This window comes from Doryrhamphus excisus, chromosome 13 (assembly GCF_030265055.1).
Source record: "Doryrhamphus excisus isolate RoL2022-K1 chromosome 13, RoL_Dexc_1.0, whole genome shotgun sequence".
NCBI classification, from domain to species: Eukaryota; Metazoa; Chordata; class Actinopteri; order Syngnathiformes; family Syngnathidae; genus Doryrhamphus; species Doryrhamphus excisus.
In genome coordinates, this window is record NC_080478.1 from 13,731,419 (window position 1) to 13,744,467 (window position 13,049).

The following is a 13,049-nucleotide window of genomic DNA, read 5'->3' on the forward strand; positions in this document are numbered from 1 at the left end:
AAGCCTGTGACTTCCACGACATTCCACAACCCTGATGAAAATATGAGCTGGAAACCTCATATTACAAATATACAACATAAGATGGCCAGAAATATTTCAGTATTGAACAAAGCAAAACTTGTTCTCAATCTTTATTGCTCTCTGGTTCTACCATATCTTACTTATTGTGTGGAAATATGGGGTAATAACTATAAAAGCAATCTTCACTCGCTAAATGTACTGCAAAAAAGGTCAGTAAGGATAATTCATAATGCCGCCTGCAGAGAACATACTAACTCCTTATTTCTAAAATCACAAATACTTAAATTTGATGATATAGTTAATTTTCCAAACAGCTAAAATAATGCATATGGCTAAAAATAACCAATTACCTAAAAATGTCATCCAATACTTCTCTACAAGAGAGGAGAAATATGATCTCAGGGAAGAACTACATTTGAAACACTTATATGCTAGGACTACGTTAAAAAGCCATAGCATTTCAGTATGTGGAATCAAACTATGGAATGGATTGAGTAAGGACATCAAACAATGCACAACGATGAGCCAATTCAAGAAACAATACAAGCAGTTGATGTTTGCTAAATACAAGGATGAAGAGTCTTGAACCAGTCATGATGTGCTATATATATATATCACTATATTGACACTTACTATGGTACACATTATGTCATTGTATGGTCATATGCATTATTTAAAAAAAACAACCTTAAACTGTATTATGGAAAGCAGGAAGTGAACAAATGTAACAGTTACTGATTGTAAAAGTACCAGATGGAGGGGTAGGATTTAATAAGCTTTGCTTCTTCCTACTCCTTTTGGACATGTGGAACTATGAACTGATTATGGGATGCACTCAATTGTAATCTGATGCATGTTCAAATGAAATAAAACCATTATCATTATCTTTACCATTACCCTCCAGATGGGTTATCTTTATCTTATTGATTCATTGTTTCTCACTGCCTCATATTACAATACCAAAGCATCCTCCATAGTCCAGATCCAGATTCGTATCACAGGAGACCAGTACTGATTAAACACAGTATATGCTGACCTATTTGCCTCCAACCTGAGTATGATTAGTTGTCGGTCATCAAGCAGTAAAAACATTTTGCTGATATGTTCAATAAATGTGCACCTCGCCATCATCATCAGTTATTGTCCGTTATCACATAAACTGAAATACTACTGACTCGTAAAGGGAAATTAACCGAGGCCAAACCATTTCAGTAATAACTGAACAATTGCCTTTTGACTCTCACAGACGAAGTAACGATGGAGGAAGTAGGTCAGACCAATCAGCTGAGAGCGGGGGAGCTCATCATAATCGTTGTGGTGCTCATCATGTGGGCAGGTGAGGATTAGATGCAGTAAAATACGAGAAAGTTGAATGATGGAATGATTGGAGCACAAGGTGGTTGTGAAGCTATGTCCACAAGAACAACATACGTATTTTAAGAAAGCATATATTCTGTGTGTTTTAAGTCTTCGTATACACATAGAAAAAGGCGTTTGTAAGACCAGGGGGGACCGAGCCTTTTATGTGGTTGGCCCCAAACTATGGAACTCTCTCCCCTCCCTAGTAAAAAAGGCCCCCAACATCGAAAGCTTTAAGTCTCGTCTTAAAACCCACTTTTATTCTCTGGCTTTTAACTCAGAGTGAGTCATATGGTCCTGTGTCTTTTAGTTCTTTGTTTTTATTGTAATTGGTTTTATTTTTTATACTTTTATTGCTTTGTTTCTTGTTTTTAATATTTTAATATCTATTTTACTATTTTATTTCTTAAATGATCTTTTAGTTTTGGATTATTACTTTTTAATTTTACTAGTCTTTCCAAGATCTTGGGTTTCAGGTTTCAAAACAGGTGGACTGGAAGTGACGTTGGGGGTTCAGCTTGGCGTGGGTTACGGCCACAACAGTAGCCCGCGTTTTTATTAGGGATTAATTCTACCATAATACTGTGTGTCTCACCGAATTTTACAGTAACATTAGTGACAAGTGTAGAACGCTACATATTATCAAAGTCATTGAATGCATCATCCGAATGCCTTATATTTGTGTTTTAGTTCTGGTATTTTAGTGTTCTTGTGGACATGGCATAAATTGAACCAGAGAAATCGGAATCATTGCTCCAAAAATTTTTTTCCACGATTCCTTCTTAATCTTGCGTCTTGATGCTCTTCTTTCCAGGTGTGATCGCTCTCTTCTGTCGTCAGTATGACATCATCAAAGACAACGAACCCAACAACAACAAGGACAAAGCCAAAAACTCCTCGGAGTGCAGCACTCCTGAACACCCGACAGGGGGGCTGTTGCGCAGTAAGGTATAATCCACCAACCCCCTCTTCCCCCGAGGTGCCTCCCCCCTCCCTCAACGGCGCCGGGCAGGTGAATGGTGCCGGTCGCTACAAGATCTCATTCATGTGCACTCATACAGTGTTTCTCAATGTCAAGTATGGTTCCTCAAACCCTCAAAATAATTTGTCAACGTTTCTGTCAAGTATACAAAAATATAAGATTAGGGTGGACTTTGAAGTCATAAGAAAGTTATTATATGGACACTTAAAAAATTTAATACAATACAATACAATATTGACCTGGCTATAACAAATATAAGACAATTCGTCTTTCCACGGTTTCTAAAGACTCGCTTTTGGGGGGAAAATTCAAACCTTGAGGTGGCGAAGGACGACCGCTGTGCGATCAAAATGAAACTTATCATGTAAACATCGCTTATTCCTTCAGCTGGATTTATCTTATCTTCTATTAAAATCTAAATCTAAATCTGAATTTTTATTACTTTTTTGTGATTATGTATATACTATACTATTATAGCCCTTATTATAGCCCTTTCTTCCTGCCATTCTCCTGCTCTCTCTGTGGTATGTGTGGGCTTGCCTGCCTGCTAGCCAGGCTGGTAGATAGTAGTGGGTGGTATTGGGTTGCCTGTCGCTGCTCAGTCACGTGACGGTAAATTAAACACAAGAGAAGGTGGTGATGGTTGGGAGAGGGGGCATCTTGAATGAAACTGCGGCAGTCGATAATGGGATTGATCCGCTCACCACTACCAAAGACGGGTTTTTTTTAACCCAAACGTGCCCAATGTATTTAATAATATGGGGTACTGTTGTGGCTGTACAGCTAAAACTCAACTCTGAATCCCCATCGTCACTTCCTGTCAAGACATCCAGAACACATTTATGAGTCTCATTTGTCTTAAATGACTTAATTTATCTACTATATAGGGTAATATGAGTGTTAAAGGTTGTTGTTCTATTTCTACAGGCCACACAGCTAGGAGACCCAAGTTCGATTCCACCTTTGTGCATCTCTGTGTGGAGTTTGCATGTTCTCCCCGTGCATGCGTGGGTTCCTCCCACATTCCAAAAAACATGCTAGGTTAATTGGCGACTCCAAATTGTCCATAGGTATGAATGTGAGTGTGAATGGTTGTTTGTCTATATGTGCCCTGTGTTTGGCTGGGATAGGCTCCAGCAACCCCGCGACCCTTGTGAGGATAAGCGGTAGAAAATGAATGAATGAATGAGTGTTAAAGGGTGTTGTTGTATTTCTACAGGGCTCTAATAATATTAGAATATTGTAAACAGGTTTTCTATGCGTTAACTATGAAAATATTTAATTTATGAATAACTTTGCGGAAATTAATTTACCTCGGTTCGGTCTGGAAGCAATTAGCCACGATAAACAAGGGATTACTATACAATATGAAGGACCAGGGTAGTAGTAGCGAGAAAAATGCTTGACATTGACAAACACCTAAAGTGTCATTTGAACATCACCTTCAAGCTTAATTGAACCATGACTTCAAATTTGACTTCATTGTGCATGACTGTACGAAGGATCAAACACACTCAATTCAGCTCTTGTGATCAATGCAGAGGCCAATACTATAGTCATTTGTACAACATATGCAAAGACCTTTCATTGTTATCTCCAGCATAAATACAGTACAGAGGCATCCTCATGCTCATTATGTTATTCTTCAGAACGCTGCAGAAGCTTCAATCCTGACATCTTCTGTTCTCTCACAGTTCCCCAAGAACAATAGGATGCCATCTGTCAACATCATCGAAGTGTGACTGTCTTCCCCATATGCTGAAGACGTTGTGTTCTGGCAAATAAGCAAGTCCTGTTAAGCAAATCTGCTTGTCAAGAATGTGCCGCGTACGTCTCCTTTGCGGTGGGCCTGCCAGTGGAGCAAAGTTTGCAGGCACACTGGGAATCAGGAATGACTTGGCCAGTACCATTCTGATAGGAGATCCCAAAGTGGAGAGGATTGAACGGAACCACGAGGGCGGCAGAAATGAGTGCCAAATGGTCCTGGCGGTGTGACGGACTGCTGATAAACCAACCCCAGGGACCAAAGTCGATAAGGAGAGCCAGAGACCTTTTCATCCACTCCCTTGTCTGGCTCCAGTCTTTTAGTGGGCAGTGATTGGCTTGCACATTTGTGGGTGGCACCCACAGTTTGTAAGTATTCCTCTGTGGTGTGATTTTAATCTCATCCTCTAGATGTTGTTTTGTCCGAACATGCTCTAAATCAAAGTTTCTTACGAGTGAAGGTGAACTGTAGTTTTGTTACAGAAGGTACTGCCAGTACATTTCTGTTGCTCTGGTACTTTTTACACCCCCACCGAGGCAGAGAATTCTGTCGTCCTGTGGGAAATATTTTCAGGCTGGTGAGCTTGTTTCCCCCCTCAGGGAATCCAGACTCCACCTGTTAAATTTAGAAGCGATTTCTAAAAATGAGCCATAGCAGCTCAGTTTGGTGTCCGATTGGCTGGCATTTGCTTTTTTAGCATCACCACTTTGACTCTCTTTCATGGTTGTAAAATATTCTATTCCTTACATTCCACATCCAGAATGAGCTGTCTTTTATTTCTCTCTGAGGGTGATGGATTTCTCAGCATTCTGGGTAAAACAAAAAGGACTTGACCCAGAGTGCCTCATCTTAAAAAAAATAATATATATTTTAAAAAGGGATTTTGGATGTGTCTACAGAGAAGTGGCCTTTGTAGCAACATTAGCGGAGATTCCTTAAGCAATAACAGCCCTGACACGAGGACTTCATGTGCAACGAGGTCACATTCTGTAGAGAAACAACACACAAACATAACCTCTCGGCATCCAATGTTATATGATGTGCCTCATTTTCAGACATTTGATTTCGTGTAAATTGTATGGGTTCAGCTTTGAGGTTTTCTTATCAACAGATGTCTTCAAGGCAGAAGGGCTTCTGACGAGTATTTTTTAATTCAAAGTCAGTATTTATCCATGTAGGTTAGATATAGTGCATAATTTTTAATTTGGATTATAAATTGAGTAGAAACTCAGTATCAGTATTATCTGTACATTGTATGGACCCATACATGGCCAGTATCCTCTGTAGTATGTATAGGAGCTATTTTTTATATTTGGGGGGGGTCACATGTCATACATTGCCCCATACTTTGGACAGCCACTTAGTATATTGGCTGTTATGTTAAAAATGCTATTGTATGATGTATTATCCCCCAAATACTAATTGATTTCTTCTGATTATGCATTCTAAGTGTGCTATGAATCCTCTTAACAACACAACACTCAAATATTAAGTAAAAAAAATGTGAAAATTAATCATGAAATCCATCAATCCAAGTACCCGAGGGCTAATCCCAATGCCCTGCCTTAAAAAAATCACCTTTATTTATTGATAATATGGATATATGTGCTCTATGTCACATTTATAGCTGTTATCATGATACTTTTCATTAAATAATGGAATGACTTTGTACAGTAACTAGAGAAATTGACATGCAGCTGCAAATTCAGGCTGGGTAATATTTAGATATTTAATATGTAAATACATTATGAAGTATGACTACAGTATTGTGCAAAAATATTTGGCCATCGTTAGATTATTCTGTTTTTAAGTTTGGAATTGCTCACCTATTCTACTATGTATTTTCAAAATTAAAAAAAATTTATTGGCCTAAAACTTTTACTTTTACTTTTTAGTACTGTAAATAAGTAACCTTAGAGGGTGCTATTCCAGTATTTTGTGTCATTAACTGTTCATGCCCTACTAATAAGTATTGTTTCAAAAGCACTTATCGACTGTAATGTGTTTATGTTATATTTTGTCATTGTGTTGTTAATGTGAAATACGAAAAAAACTATCTAAAGTTGATCCAAATATGTTATATGAACCATGTAGCTTATTTCAGTAGAGACTCAGTATGTCACAGACAGGAATATCTGTGCATGCAACAATTACTAAATAAAAGGTTCCCAGCTAAGGAGTGTGGTAAACAAGTGGGTAAAGCTAATGGGATATCACCAAATTGTTACCAAACAACCTTCTCAGCCCTTAACTCAAACCTTTTACTAATTTAGTCATAGATTGGAAAGCGACTTAGGCGGTCCCTGCAGGGTTTGTCAGTGTTATTTTACGCTGCAGGAGAAGAAGAACTTGAATAGAGTTACTGTTGTCAACTGTGGTGGGAACCTTTTGTTAGCTCCTCTTCTATTCTTCATATGAGTGGCAAGATTAGTACTGTACTCCAACAAGCACTGACTCATAGAGACAGCAGTTGCCGTGGAGAACACAGAGTGTGGAATGCTGCATCCATTTTTCTCCAGTCTAATCAATTCAATCTGTCAATAAGCATTCATCGGGATCGGATGGATTCAAGTTAGTGTTATTTGGACTATTTGTAGTTTTTTAATAATCTTCAATTCATATGCATTTATTTTGCACTTTTCTTTACTTTTAGATTTTGACAAAAAAGTTAAGTATAAAGTATTAATTCTCTCTCAAAATACACGAATACCCACTATTCTATATGTATACTTAACGGAATTGTCTCATAAAATCAGGGGTAAAAATGTCAAAATATTTTAAAAAACTATGACAATTTTGAATTTTTTCCATGAAATCTTATACAGTTGTCCCTTGCCACTTTGCAGTTAGAATTTAGCAACTTTTCTCAACCACGGTTTTCATATTCATGCTGTTTCATGCGCGAGCACAGTCTATTATGATTCAAAATATGCATTTTTAAGATAATGTCAGATATAAATTAAGCATTTTCAAGCAAAATCATGTCTAAATGAACTAAAATATAAATATATGTCATTCAAAAGACACATTCAAAGATATTGACGTAGTATTCTACACTCATACAATCATCAGACTTGATTGCCCGAACAACAGGCTTGAATTGCAGGTTCGAATGATCTTACATAGTAGAATAATAATAATCCCCAACAAATATGTAATAAAATCACAGGCTACTGTTGCAGCCGTAACCCACAGCAAGATAAAACTCAACTGTAAAACCCTAACGTCCCTTCCTATTTGCCACTCGAAACACACAGGAACACACTTCCTGTCCACACGTCCAGACGATATAATTGAAATGCAAATGAGCACAAGTCTTATTTACGTCTTAAATGTCTTATTTACTCTGATTATGTCTACTACATTGGGTGAAGGTGACTATAGGGGTGTTACTTCATGTCTATAGGGCCCTAATAATGTTAAAAATTTTATTTAAAAGGACTTTTTTGTGTTATAATTCTGAAAATAATCCATTCAAAGAGAAGGAATGCTACTTGAGGGATTACTGTACGTATATTGATTGACATGTTTCGTCTTCTGCCACTTAATCATTCAACAAATTAAAAAGCAAACTTGGCCAGTAATTGGCCAATAATTTTGGTGCGAACTGTAGCTTCATTTATCGACACAGTGCAGGGTGGCGTTACAAACCACACATTTATATGAAGGTGCCACAAGTCTGGTGTCGTGATGTGTCAACATTTGTTTATGGACACTGCTAAAGAAAACAAATGGCTCAGTTATATTCAATCTGTGTGAAGATCTTTGAGTGGTGTATTTGGCGAGAGCAGGGTACACACTGTATATTAACACCGGTTAACCGCAGCTCTATATAAATATTTTCCTAAATCAGATTAAATAATGATGTGTACTTGCAGAACTCAATAACTATCTATTTAATTAACGTCCTCCAGTCAGGTGGAAGTTCTTCTTAAGATGCTGGGACTTGCTTTGAATGCAAAAGGCTCACCGTGGTTTATCATGCTTCTTGCTCTAAATGAGTTCATGGAACATTATTTTCTGTGGATCCGAGACAGGTTCAGTTGTGAAATACGGTTGGACAAGAACGCATGGTTAAGAAAAAAAAAAAAGACTGCTTTATTAGTGCTAACATGTTTATATTGATTGTATGCAGTGTACAGCAGTTATTGCTTAATGAGGGCTAGCATGGGTTCATTAACTATTATGCACAAGGTTACACAGCTTCACTTTTGAAGTATATGGTGTATGCTTACTTGTGTTTGCTTCAAATAAAAAAAATATTTTCTCCAAATGAATGTCTGCACTCTTTACTGTGAATAATAACTCTCTGAAAATAACTTGGCTGGCAACACAACACAGTTAACATGTCTAAATTGTGGCCAAAGTGTTATGAAGTAAAGAAAAATCATACAACATTACATTATGTCATTCATATCTAGATGTACATTAAATTGCATATCTGATTAGTTTATAGAAACACAAATAAAAAATACATATGGAGGTCATACCTGCATTTTTGCATTTGTAGGTCAGCCTTTTTGCCCTGGAAGAATGGAAATAACATAAAATATAACACATTTGGCAATGTACAGGAAGAAAATACTGTATGAACATCCTTTTAATTGTATATGAACGGTTTGTAGTGGCACTCAACATGAGAATTGACATTATCCAGTATGTATAAAAATATACATAAAGACAATGATGATTACTATACTTTTGATTGTCATGGTTTGAGACGTATTAAGTGAACGGTATGTTTATTGTTGTGGTGTGCAGCTCTACACTGTAGAATAGCTCAACTAATAGCCCGGTTAAAAACTGTACCTTATCATCTTAAGTCACTTCATTATCATCGGCAATAATAACAGAAGTGATCAGTGCAATTACATTCTTAAGAATGGTGATCCTCCATGTGAGAACCTGAATTAAATCTGTAAACACGCTGGTAATGATTGGGAGTTTATGTTTTATTTATTTATTTACGGGTGTGTTTGTCGGTCGACATGAGACAGCATGTCAAGTCAAACAGAGCGTATAAAATATTCATACATAACATAGCATGCTTCACTGAGCTGGCCTGACACCATAAGGAAGAGATCATTGGATTACACCAAGTCCTGTAAGAGGTCATGTTCGCTGCATTAGATGGGCTCACAGCTCCCCCTATCGATGAATATGTTCACTGCAGTTAACATGTGCAAGCCTGTCATGTCCTGGATCAAAAGGCGATGCTGTTGAAAGAACATACAGTACACGACGAAATGATTTCCCAAGGAAGGGTATCATGCTCTGTCACGACACACACAAGTAGCGAGTAGTACACTTGATTACTATTGTACATCCTGCACTTGCGCCTGATGTTGTGCATATTCTCACGTGTGTCTTAACAGCCAGGTGAGGGCGCTGTTTTGCCACTCGCAGCTTTTTTTCAACAGTGCAGTTAGTTTAACCTTTACCTTATAAATGCAAAGTTTGTCTTGTTTCGATCACAGCGGTCTGCTATTTTGCTTGGTGAGATATTACAAAATATAAGATACACTATAGACACATATTTTATAGTAGTAGATGGTCACGGGCAACATCGCAGTGGGTATGTACGATAATTTCCGAGTGTGGGTGTAATTATTATGCTGTCTAAGCAGTAGCTGAGATAAAATATTAAAAATAATTTTATTTTGATGAAGTAATACCCAATTTAAATTAACAAACGAAGAGGCACGTTTATTTGTAGGTCTATTTTTTTTGTAGGTCTAAACGTAATTAGTTACTTTTTGTCTCTCCTCGCGACATCTAGCTACTTCTCAGTCAGCCAATAGCTACTTTTGTTACTGAAGGGGTTGGCAACAGTGGCCAGTAAATGGCAGTGTGGTCTCAGCTGTCACAAAAATGATTTCCTCTCTAGCTTGTTTTGCTGCCTTTAAGTTTTGACTATCTAAAATTATTAGCTCATTAAAACGTCCCTATGACACATTCCTACAATGTCAATGCAGAACCAAGTATTACAAATAACGGTAATATCGCAATTAAACTCATGAACCTCAACAGCGACCCCACCTCTGAACATTTGAATACCACGTACCTGGCAGTAACAGAGGGTGGTTCCGCACAAGTCGCCGTCGTGGTTATTTTAGAGACGAAGTGCCTTCCACTGAGTTGGCTAAATGTTTGTGGGTATCTAACATCAGGTAAGTTTGTTTTCATGTCGCAAATGTCTTCTTGTTGGCGCCAAAGCCGCCTTTAGTCATGAATTGGCGTGAGCTAACGCCGCCTAGCTAGGTGCTCGATAGCTAATGGCAACACAAACGCGCGCCTGGCTGTTGAGCACTTCATTTGAAATCCAACTTCTGACTTATTGTTTGGAAATAAAATATTATACATTGTAACTGCACTATTCTACGTTTAAATTACTTATATCGTACTTATGTTGTGGCTGTTTTTTTCTTTTACTTTATCGGTCAAATTTGGACTACCCCATATCCGACATACAAACCCATTGGATCAATGGCTTTATCAGCTTTAATTGTGATTTAAACCTAGTTAATTGTTTTGTTATTTAGCTTTTGTGCAAAAGCATGCATATATTTTTCTATTAATACGCTATTTCATTTGGTCTTTAAATTATTTGCAATAACAAAAAATCAAAACGCCATATAACAGATGGAATGGGGAAATGCTTCCAATGAAAAATCCATTTGGACAATGCTGCATGTTTGCACCACTGTACCTTTTTATAAATGTACACATTATGTCGTAGCTTTCAAAAAACAATGATGTTGCATTTTAACTGATCATGTTTTTCTTTTATTCTCTTAACAGATATGGATTAAATACAAACAAACATGCAATCTCAAAAGAAGGCCACAATCATTCCGGAAAAAAACGAACACCTTAAGCCTTTGTCAATGTACTCCAGGATTAACATTGGCAAAAGCAGCCTTTCCAATTTCCCTGAACCATACATTAATTATAAATTTGAGCTTGTCGACAGTGGTGCGACAAAGCGGAAATTAGATGATTCCCACCCGAAAAACCGCTCCAAGACCTCTGCTAAGAAACAATTCAATCCAAAGGCGTTGAAGCCGGATTGCTTCTCCGTGTTTTGCAGATCTCCAGTGAAACAACGCTCCCGTTTAGTCTTATCCCAGGCCGCATCGTTGGCTAAAACGCCAAGCAGCTCAGGACATGTTGCGTGTGAGTCAACCCCAACACGATGTGATCACAAGGGGATTGATCCTTGCATGTTTAAGGATGAAAACTTACAACAGCAACCTGCCACTGATGCCGATGACCTCTTGTCCGTCAAACCCTCAGACACTTGTACTCCGAATGTAAAACATAAGGATGAGGATAACGGATATTTATCCATGTGCCTCACTCCCTCAATGCTGACCCCACCTACCTCCAGTCCACCTCTAAAGGTGGCTGAAGATAATCTCCAGCTTGCTTCTGAGCTACAGAAGGCAACACAGGTTGCACAGAAAGGATGCGGTTTCTCTCTTGCAATGAGAGAACAAGACTCCACTCTAGGTGGGTTCTCATGGCATTCACCTGTGGAACCATTAGGGGACTTTGTAGAGGAGGTGTGGAATATCGGTCCCCCCATTATGGAATCATCTATATGTACGAATGAGGGTGAGGCTAATGGGAATCGGTCGGGAGTGGAGGTGATGCCAAATGAGACCCAATCATTACAAGAGGACAGTACACTTGATACGGACACCAGTTTCCAAGTTCAGGTAAGCAGTAGAGGACCCTGGTGTATTGATGGTCATTGTTCACATCATGCATTAATTTTTTTATTTTTTTTAGGTGAAATCAGTGGTGCAGATTCCTCGTCAGGACAACCCCAGTGTTAGACAAGCTGCAACTTCCACCAAGTCTGACTCAGAAAGAAGTACGGGACAAGTTTACATCACATCCAGGAGGTTGGTACTGTTGGGACATCAGTTCCCTCGGGGAGAGCCACACCCACATTCCATTGGTTACAATGGTTGGCTGCAATATTAAGAGAAAATCTGCACAATCTCATGAAGTGGAATATGTTATGCATCTAAATAAGATACCATGATGCGGTGTCAACTGTAAACTTGGTGGGTAATATTTCTGCCAAGCCGTCATTGATGTTTTTTGTAGGCCAGTGGTTTTCAACACTGTGGAGGATTGGGAGAGAGAGAAAGGAGTATATGTCCAGTCAGTCCTGAGACACATCAATGAGGGTTCTGGTGCTGCTCCAGGTACTCCCATGACCTCTCTACTCCAGTCTCAACGTAGGGTGCATAATAGCGGAAATCTATGCACTACTGACTTCTGATTATTGCTGTATTTCTCAAGATGCTGTTGGTGAACTGTGGAACCTGATGGCACAAGTCGGACGTGATTCTTCCGGGAGACGATGGCGACATCCCTGCGACCTAACATGCAGGTACAATTTTGCCTTCTTTTTCTTTCAACTTTTAAGAGGTTGCACAATTTGAACCATAAAGCTTTGGGGTGTGTCTTTCAGGAACTACCAAGCACGGTTGGGGAAAGTCATACCAAAAATGACACTCTACAAGTGGCAGGCCAAAAACTCCTTAACACACAAGCACTTTGACAAGGTGCCGAAAGTGTTTGAAAGAAGTACATTCCCCTAACTGACACCAGCCCTTTTTTATTGTTCAAGTTATAATAGCTGTTGTGTTTGCACTTTTTTTTATATGTTTGTACTATTTTTCTATTCTAAATGTGTGCAGTGTATTGTTGTTTGAGTTTAAATATAGTTAGAAGACTTTATATTGCATGTGACAAGGAATAATGTTTGCTATAGTTGAATTTGAAATTCCACTGAATACAAGAAATTGTCATTTCAAACAAGTCATTAAAATGTTTGGTTTTTGTTGAATGCAGAAGAATTTATATTTTACTTGTTGGATTTGAAATAAATAATTGAACTGAAAT

At 38.2% G+C, this 13,049-nt stretch overlaps 2 protein-coding genes and 1 long non-coding RNA gene across 6 annotated transcripts in view; 2 read left to right on the forward strand and 1 right to left on the reverse strand.

Moving 5' to 3' along the window:
* Positions 1-8,394, forward strand: part of fndc5a (fibronectin type III domain containing 5a) — a 29,184-nt gene extending 20,790 nt beyond the window's left edge. For 2 of the 4 annotated variants that reach the window (XM_058090542.1, XM_058090540.1), the window contains exons 4-6: positions 1,268-1,357; positions 2,195-2,328; positions 4,057-8,394. In XM_058090542.1, the coding sequence (XP_057946525.1) occupies positions 1,268-1,357; positions 2,195-2,328; positions 4,057-4,104 (272 nt within the window). In that variant the 3' untranslated portion in view covers positions 4,105-8,394. Of the gene's footprint in view, positions 1-1,267; positions 1,358-2,194; positions 2,393-4,056 lie in introns of all 4 variants that reach the window. The other 2 variants (XR_009132379.1, XM_058090541.1) reach the window with 2 other exon arrangements.
* Positions 1-10,410, reverse strand: part of LOC131140275 (uncharacterized) — a 42,618-nt gene extending 32,208 nt beyond the window's left edge. Inside the window, exons 1-2 of the long non-coding RNA XR_009132380.1 lie at positions 10,192-10,410; positions 8,618-8,652 (exon numbers count right to left, since the gene is read on the reverse strand). This is a non-coding gene — a long non-coding RNA (uncharacterized LOC131140275). The remainder of the gene's footprint in view (positions 1-8,617; positions 8,653-10,191) is intronic.
* Positions 9,985-12,981, forward strand: LOC131140272 (uncharacterized). Its single transcript, XM_058090537.1, has 6 exons — positions 9,985-10,297; positions 10,929-11,848; positions 11,922-12,037; positions 12,246-12,346; positions 12,444-12,534; positions 12,616-12,981. The coding sequence occupies exons 2-6, from the start codon at positions 10,952-10,954 to the stop codon at positions 12,743-12,745; spliced, it is 1,335 nt and encodes a 444-aa protein (XP_057946520.1). The 5' UTR covers positions 9,985-10,297; positions 10,929-10,951; the 3' UTR covers positions 12,746-12,981.
* Positions 12,982-13,049: the final 68 nt, after the last annotated feature.

Excerpts from the sequence above, each read along its gene's own strand:
- LOC131140272 (XM_058090537.1), top strand. The coding sequence starts at position 10,952 with ATGCAATCTCAAAAGAAGGCCACAATCATTCCGGAAAAAAACGAACAC. Across the intron at positions 11,849-11,921 it reads ACACCAGTTTCCAAGTTCAG|GTGAAATCAGTGGTGCAGAT; the intron begins GTAAGCAGTAGA and ends TATTTTTTTTAG. Across the intron at positions 12,038-12,245 it reads GTTTACATCACATCCAGGAG|GCCAGTGGTTTTCAACACTG; the intron begins GTTGGTACTGTT and ends TGTTTTTTGTAG.